Source organism: Pyrus communis, chromosome 5 (assembly GCF_041283825.1).
Source record: "Pyrus communis isolate YQ-2024b chromosome 5, ASM4128382v1, whole genome shotgun sequence".
Classification (NCBI taxonomy): domain Eukaryota; kingdom Viridiplantae; phylum Streptophyta; class Magnoliopsida; order Rosales; family Rosaceae; genus Pyrus; species Pyrus communis.
This window is the reverse complement of record NC_142569.1, coordinates 13,097,178-13,115,799: the sequence shown is the minus strand read 5'-3', so window position 1 is coordinate 13,115,799 and position 18,622 is coordinate 13,097,178. Positions and strand designations below refer to the sequence as shown.

Here is an 18,622-nt window from a genome sequence, read left to right as displayed (position 1 = left end):
CAAGCCAAAGTTCCAATACAATTTCATGATGATCGATGTAAATTGAAGGTTTTGTAAATGGAGGTGTAAACTTTTGAGAAAGACTTACAATCTTAAAAACAAAAACTCTTTATCCTTACACATTTAATATTTGTAATAGATTAGTAGTGTATGTATTATTTTTTTTATTCGGCTTTTATTTTCGAGTGTAGATATAGTACTTGAACGAGAAATGTTTTAATGTTTTGAAGTAATATTTATGTGGCAATGTGTGGTATGTGCAAATTTTTTAAAAAAATATTTTTTTCTTAACGGGTCATAACGGGTCGGGTCACTTTACCCGTTGGATAAAGTGACACGACCTGTTAAAGACCCGTTAAGATAACGGGTGTGACACGACACGACCCGTTAAGATAACAGATGTTACACGAAAACGACATGAACACGATAGACACGACCTGTTTGCCAGGCCTAGCTTGATTGCAGCCTAGACTTGCTTTGCTGTGTCATAATGAATAAATCATTTAATCTGATTAGGTTGCATGGCGTCGAACAACCAACTCTTGACTTGGCAATCCGATGCACGCCATTTATTAAATGTGGGATCTGAGTCTGCAGGCTGGGCAATATCACCGGTCAAGTGGCCATGTTTTTATCGCCTAGCTATCTTCATCTCTATGATTTGATGCCATAGAGAATAATTATTCTCATCCAGTTTGATTCATGCGGAGAAGCTGGAGGTGTCACTCTACAAAGTGACGATTTGTGTGGTAGTTTTGGAGCCTCCTGACATCAAGGATTGATTGGTGTTTACTGACCCATCATTGTTGGCCATGATATTGGCTTACACGTGAAGGTTGTAGATGGAATATAGGCTGGTTTGACAAACTGATTTGATGAAGGTGGACAAACGGATTTGACTGAGGGAAACGTTTGAATTGCAACAAGACAAACTGATTTGCAATAAGAAATAGAGGTTGAGGGGGGAAAAAAAGGCAAGGGAACGCTTTGAGTGATTTGCTGGTGTTGGGTTTGTTGACGGCTGCTATTTGCGGAAGCGATTGCTAGGGTTAAGTCAAGAGACAATCATGATCGACTGCTCTGATACCATCTCAGATTGGGTAAAAAATAACACTTCATGGAGATTGATGTATAACAATAGGAAGGTTATATATACAGAGCCTAGGAAACTATTCTAGGAAAGTAATTATGAGCCTATAATCTTGCAGAATCAAATAGTTGACTTAGACTAATTAGGAATGTACAGCTCATTGACACAATTTATAAACGGAGCACGTCACAGTATATATATATATATATATATATGTGTGTGTGTGTGTGTGTGTGTGTGTGTGTTGTGTGTGTGTGTGTGTATGCAGTTCACATGATGAATATATATATGTGTGTGTGAGTGTGTGTGTGCAGTTCACATGATGATGCATTGGTCTATATAATATGGGGTTCACTTGATGACGCATATAAAAATTTCTTTTTTCAGAGTTCTCGCCATCTCAGTCTCCGAGTTTGGCAGCCATGGCAGCGAAGCTTATGCATGCAGTTCAGTACAAAAGCTTTGGTGGAGGACCTTCTGGCTTGAAGGTTCTTTGTTATCTGCTGCTCCTTTTCTTTATGTTTTCTATCGTACTTTTCTTCGTAGAATTCTTGGAACTTTTTTTTTTTCCTCTTTTTATTTTTATTTTTTTTATCCTCACATAACCTACTTAGATTTCGCCTCAGTTTCGCAGTTATGTTTCTAGTATAGGCAAATATACCAAGAGGATTTTTCGGTTAAGAGTGCATCAAAGATATGTTTTGCAGCTGGTTCTTTTAGGCCATCTGTGTTGTGTCTCTTTAATTATATTTTCGTTGCAGCATGTTGAGATTCCAATCCCTACCCTCAAGAAAGATGAGGTTCTACTGAAACTAGAAGCAGCTAGTCTGAATCCGGGTGATTTTAAAATTCAGAAGGGCCTGGCACGCCCTTTTTTACCGCGATAATTGCCTCACACGCCTGGTAATTTGGTTCTCTTTAATAACCATATAGTTATAACTGATTCATGTAACTAGATTGGTTAATCAATTGGTTTGAGTTTGTTAGGATAAAGTTGTTAGAAAGGGTAATTGAGTCATTGTGTATTGAGATATTAGCTATTATAAATAGCTGTTGTAGCAGTCGCTTTTAGACAATTACATTTTCATATGCTTCTCAATAATATACAGAGCTTTCTTCTTCATCTTTTTATCATTCCTTCTGCCTTTGTTCTATAATCTTAGCATATCCTAATATTCTAGGTTAATATGGTATCATCGCCGGTGAAGGCTCGCTGCCACTTCCGGTCCTAAGGGTTTCTTCCGCTACTCTGGTTCAATTTTGTTGGAGGAGGCTTGCTGCCATTTCTGAGGGTTCTTGTGGATTCTTGGTGTTTTCATCTGAAGGTTCTTTGGTTGATTGGGCTACTGAAGTTTACAATGGTGTTCGAAGGATCGATCGTGAGTCGTGTTTGAAGAATTGCTTCATTTCAGGTGATATTGTTCTTGTTTCTTCGTCTGGGTTTTGTTTTGTCTTCCATGTTGATTTCCTCTCTGGAGAATAATGGAGTTTTGAGAGTCTGTCATGATTCTTGTGAATTGGGGATTCTGTTATGTTTTCTCCTGAATTGGTGAGTGAATTCTGATATAGTGGTTGTGGTTTTTACTGGCGTTTGAGATTCTGTCATGATTCTCGTAAATTGGGGATTCTGTTATGATTTCTCCCGAATTGCTGCATGAATGTTGCTCTAGTGTTTGTGAGATGGTTCATTGAAGTATTGATAATGATATTGTGATTTCGTATATCAGTTTCAAGAAAGTATTAGTCTTTCTTTGTTTCACGTTCTGCTTGCAAGAAAGTTCCAATCTTTCTTGAGTTGTCTACAGTGTTAGTCTCTGAAGTTGGTTGTTTTGATCTGTGGAAGTGTTCATTTTTCTATCATGGCTGCGTCTTCGTTTAAAGTTGAAGGTGTTTTGGGAATGCTTACTATCAAGCTTAGGGATGATAATTTTGCCAAATGGGCATTTTAGTTTCAGTCAGTGTTAAGAGGATATAAGCTGTTTGGTCATTTTGATGGTACAAATCCTTGTCCATCAAAGTTTGTTGTTGATTCAACTAATGGGGTTACAAGGGAAGTCACAGAAGCATATACTGAGTGGGAGACAATTGATATGGCTTTGTTAAGTCTCTTGCTTGCCACTCTTACTGATGAGGCTATGGAATATGTGATTGGGTGTCGAACGACGTATGAAGCTTGGACTAATCTGGTTGATCGATATGCCACTGTGTCTAAATCCAGAATTAATCACTTGAAAACTGAGTTACACACAATTCAAAAAGGGTTAGATACCATTGATAAATATCTGTTGAGGCTTAAGCATATTCGAGAACAACTTAGTGCTGCAGGAGAATCCATCTCAGATAATGATGTTATGATTGCTGGTCTTGCTGGATTACCTAGGGAGTATGGTGTTATTCGTACTGTTATATTGGCCAGGGAGTCTACACTCACTTTGAATGAGTTCAGAGCATTGTTACTTGGGACTGAGAGGGAAATCGAAGGAGAAATGAATACACTTACTCAGAATCTATCAGCACTCTATGTTCAAGGGTCAAGTTCTGGTTCAAATACTGATTCTGGTTCTTCTGCTTCATCTTCAAATTCTCACAGTCATGCTCATATTCCGGCCATCACTGCTGGTACTATCACTTCTGTACCTTATGCTTCACAACCATCCTTACAACCATCTCAAGTTCAACATCCTTTTTATTCTCTACCACCACCTCAGTTTCCAAATGATTCATTTGGTTACGGTTTTTCTGCAAACTCAAGTGGTCAAAATGCATCTAGACCACAGTCTGTGAATGCACAATCTGGATCTTTTGTGAATCACTATAGGGGTAGCAACAACTATAGAGGTGGAAACAATTACAGAAATAACAATGGTTTCAGAGGAAGAGGATATAATTCTGGTAATTCAGGGGGTTCAAGGCAATCTGGAAATAGAAATAATAATTGGTCAGGCATGGTTGATACTAGAACTACTTTGCTGATTGAATGTCAGATTTGTAACAAACGTGGACACACTGCAGTTAATTGCTTTCATAGGAATTCGAATGTACCAACCACATGTGTTGTAGTAGAGTGTCAAATATGTGGGAAAAGGGGTCACTCGGCCTTGGATTGCTATCAAAGGGGAAACTATGCGTATCAAGGACAACCTCCACCTCCATCACTGTCTGCAATGAATGCACAACAGACTTCATCATTTCTTCCTCAAGATGCTTGGATTGTTGATTCTGGTGCGTCCCATCATATAACTTCTGATAGCAGTGCTCTCTCTCTCAAGTAATACCTTTTGAAGGATCTGAGAAGATAACAATTGGGAATGGTACAGGTCTACCAATTAAAAATATTGGTTCAACTATACTTCAAACTCCTACATGTTCCCTGGTTCTTAATAAAGTTTTGCATGTGCCTACTATTGCTAGGAGTTTACTCTCTGTCAAGCAGTTATGTGCAGATAACAAAAGTTGGTTTATTTGTGATGATTCTGAATTCTTTGTGCAGGACAAGAAGACAAAGGAGATAGTGTACCACGGAAAGAGTAGGCCTGAGGAATTGTTCCAGATCCCTGTAGTCACAAGTGCAAACGGTTCTCAGTTCATAACAAAGTATCCAGCAGCTTATTTAGGCAAAGCAGTGAAGAATACTGTCTGGCATCAGAGATTGGGACATCCAGCTCATGATGTGATGACTACAATGTTAAAACAGTCAAATATTCCAGTATAAACAGATGATAATAATAGTACTTGTATCTCTTGCATTCAAGGAAAGATGTCTAGGATTCCATTTCCTGTTAGAACTGATAGGTGTACATCTCCTTTTCAGAAAGTACACACTGATATCTGGGGTCCATCACCTGTAAGATCCATAGAGGGATATAGGTATTATGTAACATTTGTTGATGAATATACAAGATTTGTTTGGATATTTCCCATGAGCAATAAATCTGATGTGTTTACAATCTTTGTTAAGTTCTACAAGTTTATTCTTAATCAATTTGGTGCAACAATCAAGTCATTGCAAACAGATGGGGGAGGGGAGTATACAAGCAAGGGTTTTACTTCATTTCTAGCTAACAAAGGTATCTTGTAGCTCATATCTTGCCCTTATACTCCTCAACCGAACGGCATGGCAGAAAGGAAACATAGACATATTTTGGACACTGCAATCACTCTTCTTAGTGCTTCTGGTTTACCTTCTGAGCTATGGTACTTTGCTTGTGCTCATTCGGTTCTGTTAATCAATAACATGCCTTGAAAAAGTTTGTCTTTCAGTTCTCCATATTTGACTTTGTATAAGAAGGTACCTGATTTACACTCTCTTAAGATTTTTGGCTCTGCTGTATTTCCATGGCTAAGACCCTACAACATTAATAAGTTACAACCAAGATTAGTGATGTGTGCATTCTTGGGTTATTCACAAGGGTACAAAGGAGTGATTTGTTATAACTTGCAGACCAAGAAATTTATTCTTTCCAGACATGTCTGTTTTGATGAATCTTTATTTCCTGCGAAAATGGTTCAACACACAAGACCTGCAAGGTTGGATAGACATGAGGAACAGGAACAACCAAGGGATGCACCTGTTATGGTATCTATCCCAGTGTCACATGCAAGGAGACCTACGGATCATGCAGGATCACAGAGTTCCGTCTCTCACTCAAACACAGAAATATTCTCTCCCAATATTAATACATCAGAAGATCATGTCTCACCAGAATCAGATAATCAAGGGTCTGGAACACCTGATGCTCATTCCTCTCCACCTAACACTACTCATTTGCTTCCTGTCATTGATCCTACCCAACTCCAGGTAGTTCTTCCTTTTACCTCACCTTCCCATCATACTACTTCAGTCATCACAGATGTAAATCCGAGTTGTATCCAAACTAGGTTAAAAACTGGTACTATTGTTAAGAAGAGTTATGTGGGATGTCTTGCTTTTCTACCTCAGTTGCATTCCTTAAATCTTGATGGATTACTTTCTGCTGATTTTTCTACCAACTTCAGTGCACATTTGTCTGGGGGTTTTTCTTTTCTTGCTGATATCACAGATGGGGAAGAACCTAGAAATTTTAAAGCTGCATCATTGAAACCAGAATGGCAACTTGCCATGCAAGAGGAATTTAATGCCCTGAAAACTCAAGGCACTTGGATACTTGTTCCACCTCCATCCCATCGATCAGTTATTGGCAGTAAGTGGGTATATAAGGTAAAGAAAAATCCAGATGGTAGTATATCTAGGTTCAAAGCCCGGTTGGTGGCACAGGGATATTCTCAGGAGCACGGCTTGGATTACTCAGAGACTTTCAGTCCAGTGGTTCGACATACCACTGTCAGACTTATTTTAGCCTTAGCAGCTCAATTTAGTTGGCAATTAAGGCAACTTGATATCAAAAACGCATTTCTTCATGGAGACTTGGAAGAAGAGGTTTATATGAAACAACCACAAGGGTTTGTGGATGCTACATGTCCTGATCATGTCTGCAAATTAGTCAAATCCCTGTATGGGTTAAAACAGGCTCCTCAAGTTTGGAATTCGAAAATTTACTAGCTTTCTTCCTGCTATTGGTTTTCAATCCTCTCTTTCAGATACTAGTCTCTTTGTCAAAGTTGATGGTGGAGACATAATCCTCTTATTGTTGTATGTGGATGACATCATTCTCACTGGTTCAAACTCACTTAAAATACAGTCTGTAATCGATGCTCTTGCTGATGTGTTTGATCTCAAAGATATGGGGAGGTTAACATACTTTTTAGGGTTGCATATCCAGTATCGAGATGACGGTTCCTTGTTTATATCACAGACTAAATATGCAAAAGATGTGTTACACAAGGCAGGTATGGAGAACTGCAAGTCTACCTTAACACCGTCTAAACCTCACACTCAATTTCTTGTTGGTGAAGGAACAATGCTATCAGATCCGAGTCACTATAGAAGCATAGTTGGGGCTCTTCAGTATCTAACTTTTACTCGGCCTGATATAGCCCATTTCGTGAACATGGTTTGTCAATTCATGGCACAACCAACTGATTTACATATGTTTCTGGTCAAACGAATCTTGAGATATATACAAGGCACTATTAGCTATGGCTTACAGTATACAAAAAGCAAGGATTTCAATATAACTGCTCATTCTGACTCCGATTGGGCAGCATATATCAACACCAGAAGATCCATTACAGGTTTTGTTGTGTATCTTGGGACAAATCCGATTTCCTGGCAGTCTAAAAAAGCAATCCACAGTCTCTAGAAGCTCCACAGAGGCAGAGTACAAGGCTTTAGCACATTGTGCAGCTGATGTCTTTTGGATCCGTTCAGTTTTTAAGGATATTCATCAATCCATATCAGCCCCGCCATCCTTATACTGTGACAACCTCTCAGCTTTGGCTTTAAGTTCAAATCCGGTCTTTCACTCCAAGATCAAACATCTGGACACAGATTATCACTTTGTGCGTGAGAAGGTTCAGAGAGGAGATCTGATGGTTCACTATATTTCGACAGAGGATCCGGTAGCTGATGTCTTCACCAAGGGACTACATAGTCCCATATTTCAAAAACATTGTCGAATCCTTGGCTTGAGCGTTGGTTCTGCAGCAAACTCAGCTTCGGTAGCTCAGCTTGGTTTGAGGAGGGAGTAATAACCATATAGTTATAACTGATTCATGTAACTAGATTGGTTAATCAATTGGTTTGAGTTTGTTAGGATAAAGTTGTTAGAAAGGGTAATTAAGTCATTGTGTATTGAGATATTAGCTATTATAAATAGCTGTTGTAGCAGTCGCTTTTAGACAATTACATTTTCATATGCTTCTCAATAATATACAGAGCTTTCTTCTTCATCTTTTTATCATTCCTTCTGCCTTTGTTCTATAATCTTAGCATATCCTAATATTCTAGGTTAATACTCTTTTGCGTCAGTGGAAATTACAAAGATAATGAAACCTGTTTTGTGATTTATGAATTTGATGTCGTCGAGTCTTTGGCCAGTAGGTTGATTTTTGTTAACTTTTGCTGATGACATTATGTGTCGGTTATAGTTACTGACGTAGCTGGAGAGATGGTAGAGGTTGGACAAGGAGTCAAGAAGTTCAAAGTGGGTGACAAAGTTGTGGCATTACTTAGCTATAGCGTAAGTTCTCGTTTTATTCCTTTCTTGAAGTGTAAGTTTCACATGTGCAAGGCACTTGTAACTCAACTGGTAAAGAATATTTACTCGTGCACCTAAGAACCTGAGTCAGGTTTCCCCCCTTCCCTCACTACCGATTGTATCAAAAAATAAAATTTCAATAAAAATTAAGGTCATGTTTTTGTTATTGATCATATCAATAAAATGGTGGTGGACTAGCTGAGTTTGCCGCAGCCAAAGAGAAATCAGTAGTTGCTTGGCCTCTTGAAGTTTCGGCAGATGAAGGTTCCAGCTTACCTGTTGTCGGTCTCTCAGCACACCAGGCTCTCACCAAGGATGCAGGGATCAAGCTTGATAGAACTGGTGAGCTGAAGAACGTACTGATCACTGGGGCTGCTGGTGGCGTTGGTCTCTAAACAGTTCAACTAGCAAAGCTCGGAAACACTCATGTAACAGCTACTTGTGGAGCAAGAAACATTGAATTGGTCAAGAGCTTAGGGGCAGATGAGGTTCTTGACTACATGACCCCCGAGGGGGTAGCCCTAAAGAGCCCGTCTGGTCGGAAATATGATTCCGTGATCCACAGTGCTTCACAAGCAATTCCTAGGTCAGTTTTTGAGGCCAACCTGAGTGCAAGAGCGAAGGTAATAGACCTTACTATTGGTGCCAGCAATCTGTTTACTTTTGGTCTGAAGAAAATCACCTTCTCCAAGAAGAAGCTGGCGCTACTGATTATAAATCCCAGGGCTGAGAACCTAGATTGTCTTGTGAAGTTGGTGAAGGAAGGAAAACTCAAGACGGTGATCGACTAGACGCATCCTCTGAGCAAGGCTGAAGAGGCTTGGGCTTAGAGAATCAATAGCCAGTGCACTGGGAAGATCATTGTGGAGCCTAACTAGGCAGGCAAAATTTCTTCATTTCATGATTTTTATTCTCTTGTTTCTTGTAGTATTGTAAGGCTTGTAAACGTCATAATGATTGTTATTCTCTTTTTTCTTTTAGTATTGTAAGGCTTGTAAACTTCATATGCAACAGAATAAAGCATATGTATAAATTATGGATTTTATTTTATTTTTGGTTTTTTTTCATGATTTGATATTATAAATGACAAGGTTTAGGATTAATGTTCGTTTTCAGCTGTTAATTAGTTTGTTGAAATGATGATGATGATAATAATTATTATTTAGTAGAATAATCCACTAGAAAACTCTCAAGAATTTCCCAGATGATGATGACACAAGAAAACAACTAGTCCTTATAAAACAACATGTAAACGCATCAAATTAATGGGTTTCCAAATGTTTTATCATAGAAACTAATCCCAAAAGTAGTTAATTGTTTTATATTCTCTTCGGACCTTGAGTGTAAGGGTGAATGCTAAGTGTTATCTAACCGAGTTGCACACCTTACCCTTAGTCGTTAAATTTAAATTTGGGCTGAAGTTGCGGGATCCAAAGGAGAAGGGTCGGGCGGCTTCGTGGTTAGATTTTGCTTCGTGATCAAGGCAAAGCTTCAACAAGTTCTGAACTCAATTGCTTTATTATATTCAAAAAAAAAAAGAGCTACGAGATAATCATACTAACTGAACAAGTTGCTCCAATACAACAGTTATCAGTGTTGACTCGTCACGCAAAACAAAGCTTTCGAACAACTATAACCAAAAAGTCTCACATTTCTCAAACTGTCTCGGAAGTTTGGCAACCATGGCGGAGAGCTTATGCACGCGGTTCAAGTACAACCTGCTATGGAAGTGTTTAAAGATTGAGATGAAGTGGTGATTCGTTAAGTAAATTTTATGTTTGTTGCAGGCATTGTTTTAAAAACTCCCATCTAGGTGCTAGGCAGCTGGCCACCGCCCCAATTAATCTCTAAACGTTTGAAAATAAAAAATAGCACCTAGACCTACCTAAGCGCCTACTTAGACTGCCCAAGCACCCTAACCCACCCAAAACCGTCTAGGTCGTGACCCACTTAGAAAATAGATAACTTTCGTTTTGTTTTTTTATTTTTTTCAATAAATTGTAAGAGACTAATCGAATACTTAGATGAACACACATTATATGCTTGTTATGTTGGATTATGTGGCCAAGTGGCCATATACTTTAGAATAAACAAACAAGAAGGTGGACAACACCTTTCCTTGTTTTGGGGAAGAAAAAAGGGAAAAGTAAAAGGGAAAAGTTTGGTTGTCTTCAACACCTGTGAGAGCTTTTTTTTCGGTTTATAGGGAGAGTTGTAGAGAGAGAGGTGTAGTTGAAGAGAGCAAGGGAGAGTTGAGAAAGCATCCAAAGAGATGGTGAGAGCATTTGGCTCTACCATGGGCACGGGTGAGAGAAATCAAGAGAGCTAGAGTGAAAGGTCTCTTGTGAAAGAACTCTTGGGGTAGAGTGAGGCTCTTGGGAAAATTTTGTGAGTGGGTGTACAAGGGATATGGGATTGGGTTATGTCGATTTAACTCATGTGTAACTTGTACTGTTTTTCTCATAGTGAAGAGCAATATCTCTCCGAGGACGTAGGCAGGTTTTTGCCGAACCTCGTAAATTTCTCGGTGTCTTTATTTCTTGTATTTTAAACTATTCAACTGTGGGTTTGTATGTTGTTGAAGATAATCAGCCAAGGCACAACAATTGGTATCAGAGCTTTGTTGGAAGCTTTGGTTCATTGAAGGTTCAGATTTATTATTCACCATGATGACTACAAACATGTCGTTTTCAGTTGAGAAGTTTAATGGGAATGGCAATTTTACTCTCTGGCAGATGAGAGTAAAGGATGTCTTGACTCAACAAGGCTTGGTTAGAGCTTTGAAGGGAAAAGATGGGAAGCCTAAAGAAATGACAGATGACCAGTGGGAGGAGCTGGAGTCGCGTTGTGTTAGCACGATTCGACACTGCATAGCTGATAACATTATCAACAATGTTATGGATGAAGATTCTGCGCCTGCACTGTGGGAGAAGTTGGAAAAACTCTATATTGCTAAGAGTTTGACCAACAAGTTACATCTGAAGAGGAAGCTGTACAAGCTGAAGATGGATGAAGGCGGGAATCTCATGGACCACATGAATGTGTTCAATGGATACTTGGATCAATTGAGGAAAGTTGATGTTAAGGTTGAGGAAGAAGATAAAGCCCTCTTACTTCTTACCTCACTTCCAGATTCGTATGAGAATCTTGTGACAACCTTATTGCATGGAAAAGATACAGTAAGTTTGGAGCAGGTGCAGGCTTCTTTGGTGTCTTATGATACACAAAAGAGGAAGACCATTGTTGATGGTGGGCACGAGACTGCTTTAGCTGTTCAATGTTGGAATCATGGAAGAAAATTGGGAGGAGGATTTGAGAGAGACAGCATGTTCAAATCAAGCTCCAAAGGCAAGGGACCACAATGCTATGACTGCAAAGAATTCGGACATAAAAGGATAAATTGTCCTTTGAGAAAAAGAAATGATGATCTTGGTCCAGGTAGCAGCAATTTTGTGGCGGAAGACTTCGAGTATGCCCTCTAGGTACTCGAAGCAACACATCTCCTGGTGATGTATAGTCTCAAGTGTTGCAAGGGTTTTGCAGCAGGTGGAGCTATGGGATTCACAGGTGATGAGATGGTCCTGAAGAATAAGAAGTGTGAGGAATGTTTGTCTGGCTCGACGGGTGTTGCTGGAAATGGGTGCACTGACAAGTTTCCAGGTTGCAGACAATGAAGAGGAGGAAAACCTGCTGGAGGAGACGAGGATGTGTCGAGATCCTGTCTGAAGCTAAATGTTTTTTGCTTGCAGCAGCTGCACATGCATTGGCAGTGACTGAATCGGAATAGGACCAACGAGGTTGATTCAGAGTGTGCATGCTGATACGTAAGGCCAATGGACTTTGGTACAGTTTGAGTCGAGGTGGAGATCATTATGAGTACCAGAAAGTTTGGGGAATTTGATTTAGTTACCGTTGTCCTTAGTTTGTACTTTGGGTGCTTATGGTGAGTGTTGATTCGAGTCTTTGTTACGTTTTCAGAACTTGACCAAGGTGGAGATTGTTGGATTATGTGGCCAAGTGGCCATATACTTTAGAATAAACAAACAAGAAGGTGGACAACACCTTTCCTTGTTTTGGGGAAGAAAAAAGGGAAAAGTAAAAGGGAAAAGTTTGGTTGTCTTCAACACCCGTGAGAGCTTTTTTTTCGGTTTATAGGGAGAGTTGTAGAGAGAGGTGTAGTTGAAGAGAGCAAGGGAGAGTTGAGAAAGCATCCAAAGAGATGGTGAGAGCATTTGGCTCTACCATGGGCACGGGTGAGAGAAATCAAGAGAGCTAGAGTGAAAGGTCTCTTGTGAAAGAACTCTTGGGGTAGAGTGAGGCTCTTGGGAAAATTTTGTGAGTGGGTGTACAAGGGATATGGGATTGGGTTATGTCGATTTAACTCATGTGTAACTTGTACTGTTTTTCTCATAGTGAAGAGCAATATCTCTCCGAGGACGTAGGCAGGTTTTTGCCGAACCTCGTAAATTTCTCGGTGTCTTTATTTCTTGTATTTTAAACTATTCAACTGTGGGTTTGTATGTTGTTGAAGATAATCAGCCAAGGCACAACAATTGGTATCAGAGCTTTGTTGGAAGCTTTGGTTCATTGAAGGTTCAGATTTATTATTCACCATGATGACTACAAACATGTCGTTTTCAGTTGAGAAGTTTAATGGGAATGGCAATTTTACTCTCTGGCAGATGAGAGTAAAGGATGTCTTGACTCAACAAGGCTTGGTTAGAGCTTTGAAGGGAAAAGATGGGAAGCCTAAAGAAATGACAGATGACCAGTGGGAGGAGCTGGAGTCGCGTTGTGTTAGCACGATTCGACACTGCATAGCTGATAACATTATCAACAATGTTATGGATGAAGATTCTGCGCCTGCACTGTGGGAGAAGTTGGAAAAACTCTATATTGCTAAGAGTTTGACCAACAAGTTACATCTGAAGAGGAAGCTGTACAAGCTGAAGATGGATGAAGGCGGGAATCTCATGGACCACATGAATGTGTTCAATGGATACTTGGATCAATTGAGGAAAGTTGATGTTAAGGTTGAGGAAGAAGATAAAGCCCTCTTACTTCTTACCTCACTTCCAGATTCGTATGAGAATCTTGTGACAACCTTATTGCATGGAAAAGATACAGTAAGTTTGGAGCAGGTGCAGGCTTCTTTGGTGTCTTATGATACACAAAAGAGGAAGACCATTGTTGATGGTGGGCACGAGACTGCTTTAGCTGTTCAATGTTGGAATCATGGAAGAAAATTGGGAGGAGGATTTGAGAGAGACAGCATGTTCAAATCAAGCTCCAAAGGCAAGGGACCACAATGCTATGACTGCAAAGAATTCGGACATAAAAGGATAAATTGTCCTTTGAGAAAAAGAAATGATGATCTTGGTCCAGGTAGCAGCAATTTTGTGGCGGAAGACTTCGAGTATGCCCTCTAGGTACTCGAAGCAACACATCTCCTGGTGATGTATAGTCTCAAGTGTTGCAAGGGTTTTGCAGCAGGTGGAGCTATGGGATTCACAGGTGATGAGATGGTCCTGAAGAATAAGAAGTGTGAGGAATGTTTGTCTGGCTCGACGGGTGTTGCTGGAAATGGGTGCACTGACAAGTTTCCAGGTTGCAGACAATGAAGAGGAGGAAAACCTGCTGGAGGAGACGAGGATGTGTCGAGATCCTGTCTGAAGCTAAATGTTTTTTGCTTGCAGCAGCTGCACATGCATTGGCAGTGACTGAATCGGAATAGGACCAACGAGGTTGATTCAGAGTGTGCATGCTGATACGTAAGGCCAATGGACTTTGGTACAGTTTGAGTCGAGGTGGAGATCATTATGAGTACCAGAAAGTTTGGGGAATTTGATTTAGTTACCGTTGTCCTTAGTTTGTACTTTGGGTGCTTATGGTGAGTGTTGATTCGAGTCTTTGTTACGTTTTCAGAACTTGACCAAGGTGGAGATTGTTGGATTATGTGGCCAAGTGGCCATATACTTTAGAATAAACAAACAAGAAGGTGGACAACACCTTTCCTTGTTTTGGGGAAGAAAAAAGGGAAAAGTAAAAGGGAAAAGTTTGGTTGTCTTCAACACCCGTGAGAGCTTTTTTTTCGGTTTATAGGGAGAGTTGTAGAGAGAGGTGTAGTTGAAGAGAGCAAGGGAGAGTTGAGAAAGCATCCAAAGAGATGGTGAGAGCATTTGGCTCTACCATGGGCACGGGTGAGAGAAATCAAGAGAGCTAGAGTGAAAGGTCTCTTGTGAAAGAACTCTTGGGGTAGAGTGAGGCTCTTGGGAAAATTCTGTGAGTGGGTGTACAAGGGATATGAGATTGGGTTATGTCGATTTAACTCATGTGTAACTTGTACTGTTTTTCTCATAGTGAAGAGCAATATCTCTCCGAGGACGTAGGCAGGTTTTTGCCGAACCTCGTAAATTTCTCGGTGTCTTTATTTCTTGTATTTTAAACTATTCAACTGTGGGTTTGTATGTTGGTGAAGATAATCAGCCAAGGCACAACATGTTCTCCATGTTTTTATTATGATTCAATACTTTATAATATATATGTCATTCTATTTTGCAGTTTATCATGAAAATATATATTTTTTAAGTATAAGCATAGACACTTATTTATACGGTATATAATAAATTTATTTAAATCCGTTTAGTCTGTCTAGTCCCTTGTCTAGCTGTCTAGGATCTGACCCCAGGCCACTGCCTGGCCTAACGTCTTTTAGAACTTTAGTTGAAACACATTGAGGTTCCAATTCCCGCCCTGAAGAAGAATGAGGTTTTGCTGAAATTGGAAGCAGATAGTCTCAATCCAGTTGATTGGAAAATCAGAAAGGCGAGCTGCGGCCTCTTTTCCCTGACAAATTCCCTCAAATACCTGGTAATTCCGTTTCTCATGTGATTTGTGACGTTTATATAATTTTTTCTCTTCAACATTTGTAAATAAAACTATGCCAGAACACTAAATATAATCTCTCATTTGTGCTCAATTCGTACGTGGAACACTGTTCAGCGTTGTGGGTTGATGGATTAGTAGGATTCTGTAACAAAATTATGTTGAAAGATGAGTTGTTTTGGGAATTTAAGCATTCAATGTCCTTGAGCTCTAGGCTGCTATCGGTAGTGCAAAATCTTTAGTGTAGCGGGTTTTTAATTCTCCTCTCTCTCACATGACATGACCAGCAACTGATGTGGCCGGAGAGGTTGTAGAAGTTGGACAAGGTGCCAAAAAATTCAAATTCGGTGACAAAGTTGTACTGCTCTGCCATTTCGTAAGTGCTCGATCGACTTATTCCCCTTTTCTTTAAGAGCTACTTGTTTATGCTGAGGATTTTCACATGTAAAATTCATGTGTTTGATAGAGTGGACGACTGGCTGAGTTTGCTGCAACTAATGAGAGATTAATGGTTGCTAGGCCACCTGAAGTTTCAGCTGCCGAAGGCGCATGCTTACCAGTTGCCGGCCTCACAGCTCCCCAAACTCTCACCCAATGTGCAAGGGTCAAGCTTGACGGAACTGGTCAAAATAAAGAACATATTGATCACTGCTGCCTCTGGTGGCGTGGGGCACTATGCAGTCCAACTAGCAAAGCTTGGGATACTAACGTTACAGCCACATGTGGGGCGTGTAACATCGAATTGGTCAAGAGCTTAGGGGCAGATGAGGTTCTTGAATACAGAAATGTGGATGGGGCAGCTCTAAAGAGCCCATCTGGACGAAAATATGATTTTGTAATCAACTGTGCAAAAGGCATTCCTTGGTCAACTTTGAGTCTAATTTGAATGCAAAAGGAAGGTTGTAGACATTTCTCCGATGTGAGTTCTTTAGCTACTTTTGTAATGAAGAACCTCACCTTCTCGAAGAAGCAGCTGGTGCCACTGCTCATGATTCCCAAGGATGTGAACCTAGAGTATCTTGTTAAGTTGGTGAAGGAAGGGAAGCTCAAGCCAGTGATTGACTCGATGCATCCTCTGAGCAAGGCTGAAGATGCTTGGCTTAAGAGTATCGATGGCCATGCTACTGGGAATATCATTTTGGAGCTTTAAGTAGACAAAATATATTCAGACACTGCACTTTTTTTGGGACTAAAGTAAAGTTCATGTACTTCTATACAACAATGTATTAGTACCCCATGAGTTGAGACCAAGCTTTAAGCTTAGCTGAAGCATTTAGTTGAACATTTCCAAACAAAGATCATGCCTTTCAATACCTACAAGTATACAACTAATCGCGGTTTGTCTGTCATCTCAACGCAAACACAGCAGACAGAAAGTAACCAGAACCCAAATGAAAAACCTTGAAACATTGTGGTGTCCCAAGTTAAAATCTTATTCCGCCACAATATTAAGTCTCGTTGCACTCGCAAGAAGCAAGATCAAAGCCTTTTCCTTTGATTATTTCAATCTTACAAACAACTCTGCAAGTCAAAATTTTTAATTCCCTGCCCCCATCCTAATCTTGTTCAAATCTTCGAATGTAAGAAACCAACTTAAAAGCCTAATTCCCTCCATCAATTCTAACCCTAAACATGAAAATACAAACTTAAAAGCTATCCATATACCCTAAAAAGAACCAAATTTTAGAATGTAATCGTATCAGTTTATAGGATTTGATTAAAGCACAACAATCAACTCCACTCATCTAACCCTGGTTCCACTGTAGCGAGTGCATTTTCGGTCACCACCCTTGAGAACTCCCATTGATTTCTTTTCTTATGTCTGTACTTTCCTGCTGTTTATGATTCATTGTTATTACTCGGCGCAAAATTGTTAATTTTTTCAAAGTACTCAAAGCATTATCATTAACTTACCAAAATTTGGTACTAACTATTGTGGCCTATTTAACTGAAAGGGAATAGGGGGTGTGGCAAGAGAGAGTATGGAGAGAGTGTAATGATTTCTTATGTGGATGTTATTCCCTCTGCACAGTGTCTTTATTTATAGTAGAAAATAAGGAGAGGATTAACTTGTCCTCCAAGTAAAAACAATCATATAGGAAAAGAATAACTAGTAACCAAATCTATCTAGGATTTCTCAATCCAAGAATATCTATAACAGTAACGAAATTATTTGTAAAACCACACATCATAATCACAAACTTCTCATATAACTACATAACACTGCAATTCAAAACATAGCATGGCCAAAACTAAGGCTCCACAATTATCTTTCCGGTAGCATGGCCATTGCTGATCTTAGCCCAAGCATCCTCCGCCTTGGCCAGGGGATACTTTGAGTCAATTATAGTCTTCAGCTTCCCTTCTTTCACCAACTTAGTAAGATACTCAAGGTTATCAGCCTTGGGAGATAAGAACAGTGGCACCAGTTGCTTCTTAGAAAAGGTAAATTTCTTCAGTGCAACGCGCAACAGAGAGCTAAGGGTGCGAGTAATATCTATTACCTTACTGTTCGCACTCAAATTAGGCTCAAAAGTTGACCAAGGAATGCCTGTTGCACATTGGATCACAACATCATATTTTCGACCAGATGGACTCCTACGAGCTGCACCTTCTGGGGTCTTGTAGTCAATAACCTCATCAGCCCCTAGGCTTTTGACCAGTTCAATGTTGCAGGCACCACAAGTGGCTGTAATATGAGTATTTCCGAGCTTTGCCAACTGAACCGCGTAGAGACCTTCACCACCTGAAGCAGCTGTGATCAGGATGTTTGCTTGCTGACCACTTCCATCAAGCTTGATCCCACCAGGTTGTGCAAGAGCCTGGTGAGCTGTGAGACCAGCAACGGGTAATCCAACAGCGGTGGCTGCTGAAACTTCCGGTGGCCTTGCAACAGTTACACTCTCCATTGTCACGGCAAGTTCAGCTAGTCCACCTCCAGTCTTTGATTCATTGTCGAAGAATAGAATGAGACAAAAACGGACATGGTATGTATCAATGAATGATGCATGAGATATCTAGGTGACACATTCTGTCACTGGGTTTGCATATTAAGCACACCAAAAGTGGTTTTTACATGCAATAGTTCAGTCTCATGCCGACTGGAATGACACTAGGTAAAGAGGCACACAAAGTCGATGAAAGGTTAACGAGGGTTTACAAATACAACAACTCAGATTGGAACAAATGGATTCAACTTTTCAAATTAGTAGATACTTATTCAGACATCATTGATGAAAATAATAGTTCTAAATTAAGTTATGTCCATCTATATGCATGTTTCCTAGATGTATGTGGAGCCTAAAAGATGTTATTTCCAAAACATGATATGGAAGCTTAATTCCCTTTTTCAGAATTATGTTATCCTTTCAGTTAAATTTTACTTCGCCGATAACGAAGACTAAATTTGAAGAATTTCAAGTGAAACAGAGAAAATGAGCTAGTATATAAGGGAACTTACGAGAGTGTTAACCTTTGCAACAACTTTGTCACCAGCTTTGAAATTTTTTAC

At 39.8% G+C, this 18,622-nt stretch overlaps 1 protein-coding gene and 2 pseudogenes across 1 annotated transcript; 2 read left to right on the top strand and 1 right to left on the bottom strand.

Moving 5' to 3' along the window:
- The first annotated feature begins 12,794 nt into the window (after positions 1-12,794).
- Positions 12,795-15,997, top strand: LOC148696804 (uncharacterized). Its single transcript, XM_088693380.1, has 3 exons — positions 12,795-13,445; positions 14,965-15,096; positions 15,578-15,997. Exons 1-3 carry the CDS (start codon positions 12,840-12,842, stop codon positions 15,995-15,997), a joined length of 1,158 nt encoding a protein of 385 aa, XP_088549506.1. The 5' UTR covers positions 12,795-12,839.
- On the top strand, positions 15,811-16,358 carry LOC148696803 (chloroplast envelope quinone oxidoreductase homolog pseudogene; annotated as a pseudogene).
- Positions 16,359-17,154: 796 nt separating this feature from the next.
- LOC137727141 (chloroplast envelope quinone oxidoreductase homolog pseudogene) lies at positions 17,155-18,345 on the bottom strand (annotated as a pseudogene).
- Between the last annotated feature and the right edge of the window lie 277 nt (positions 18,346-18,622).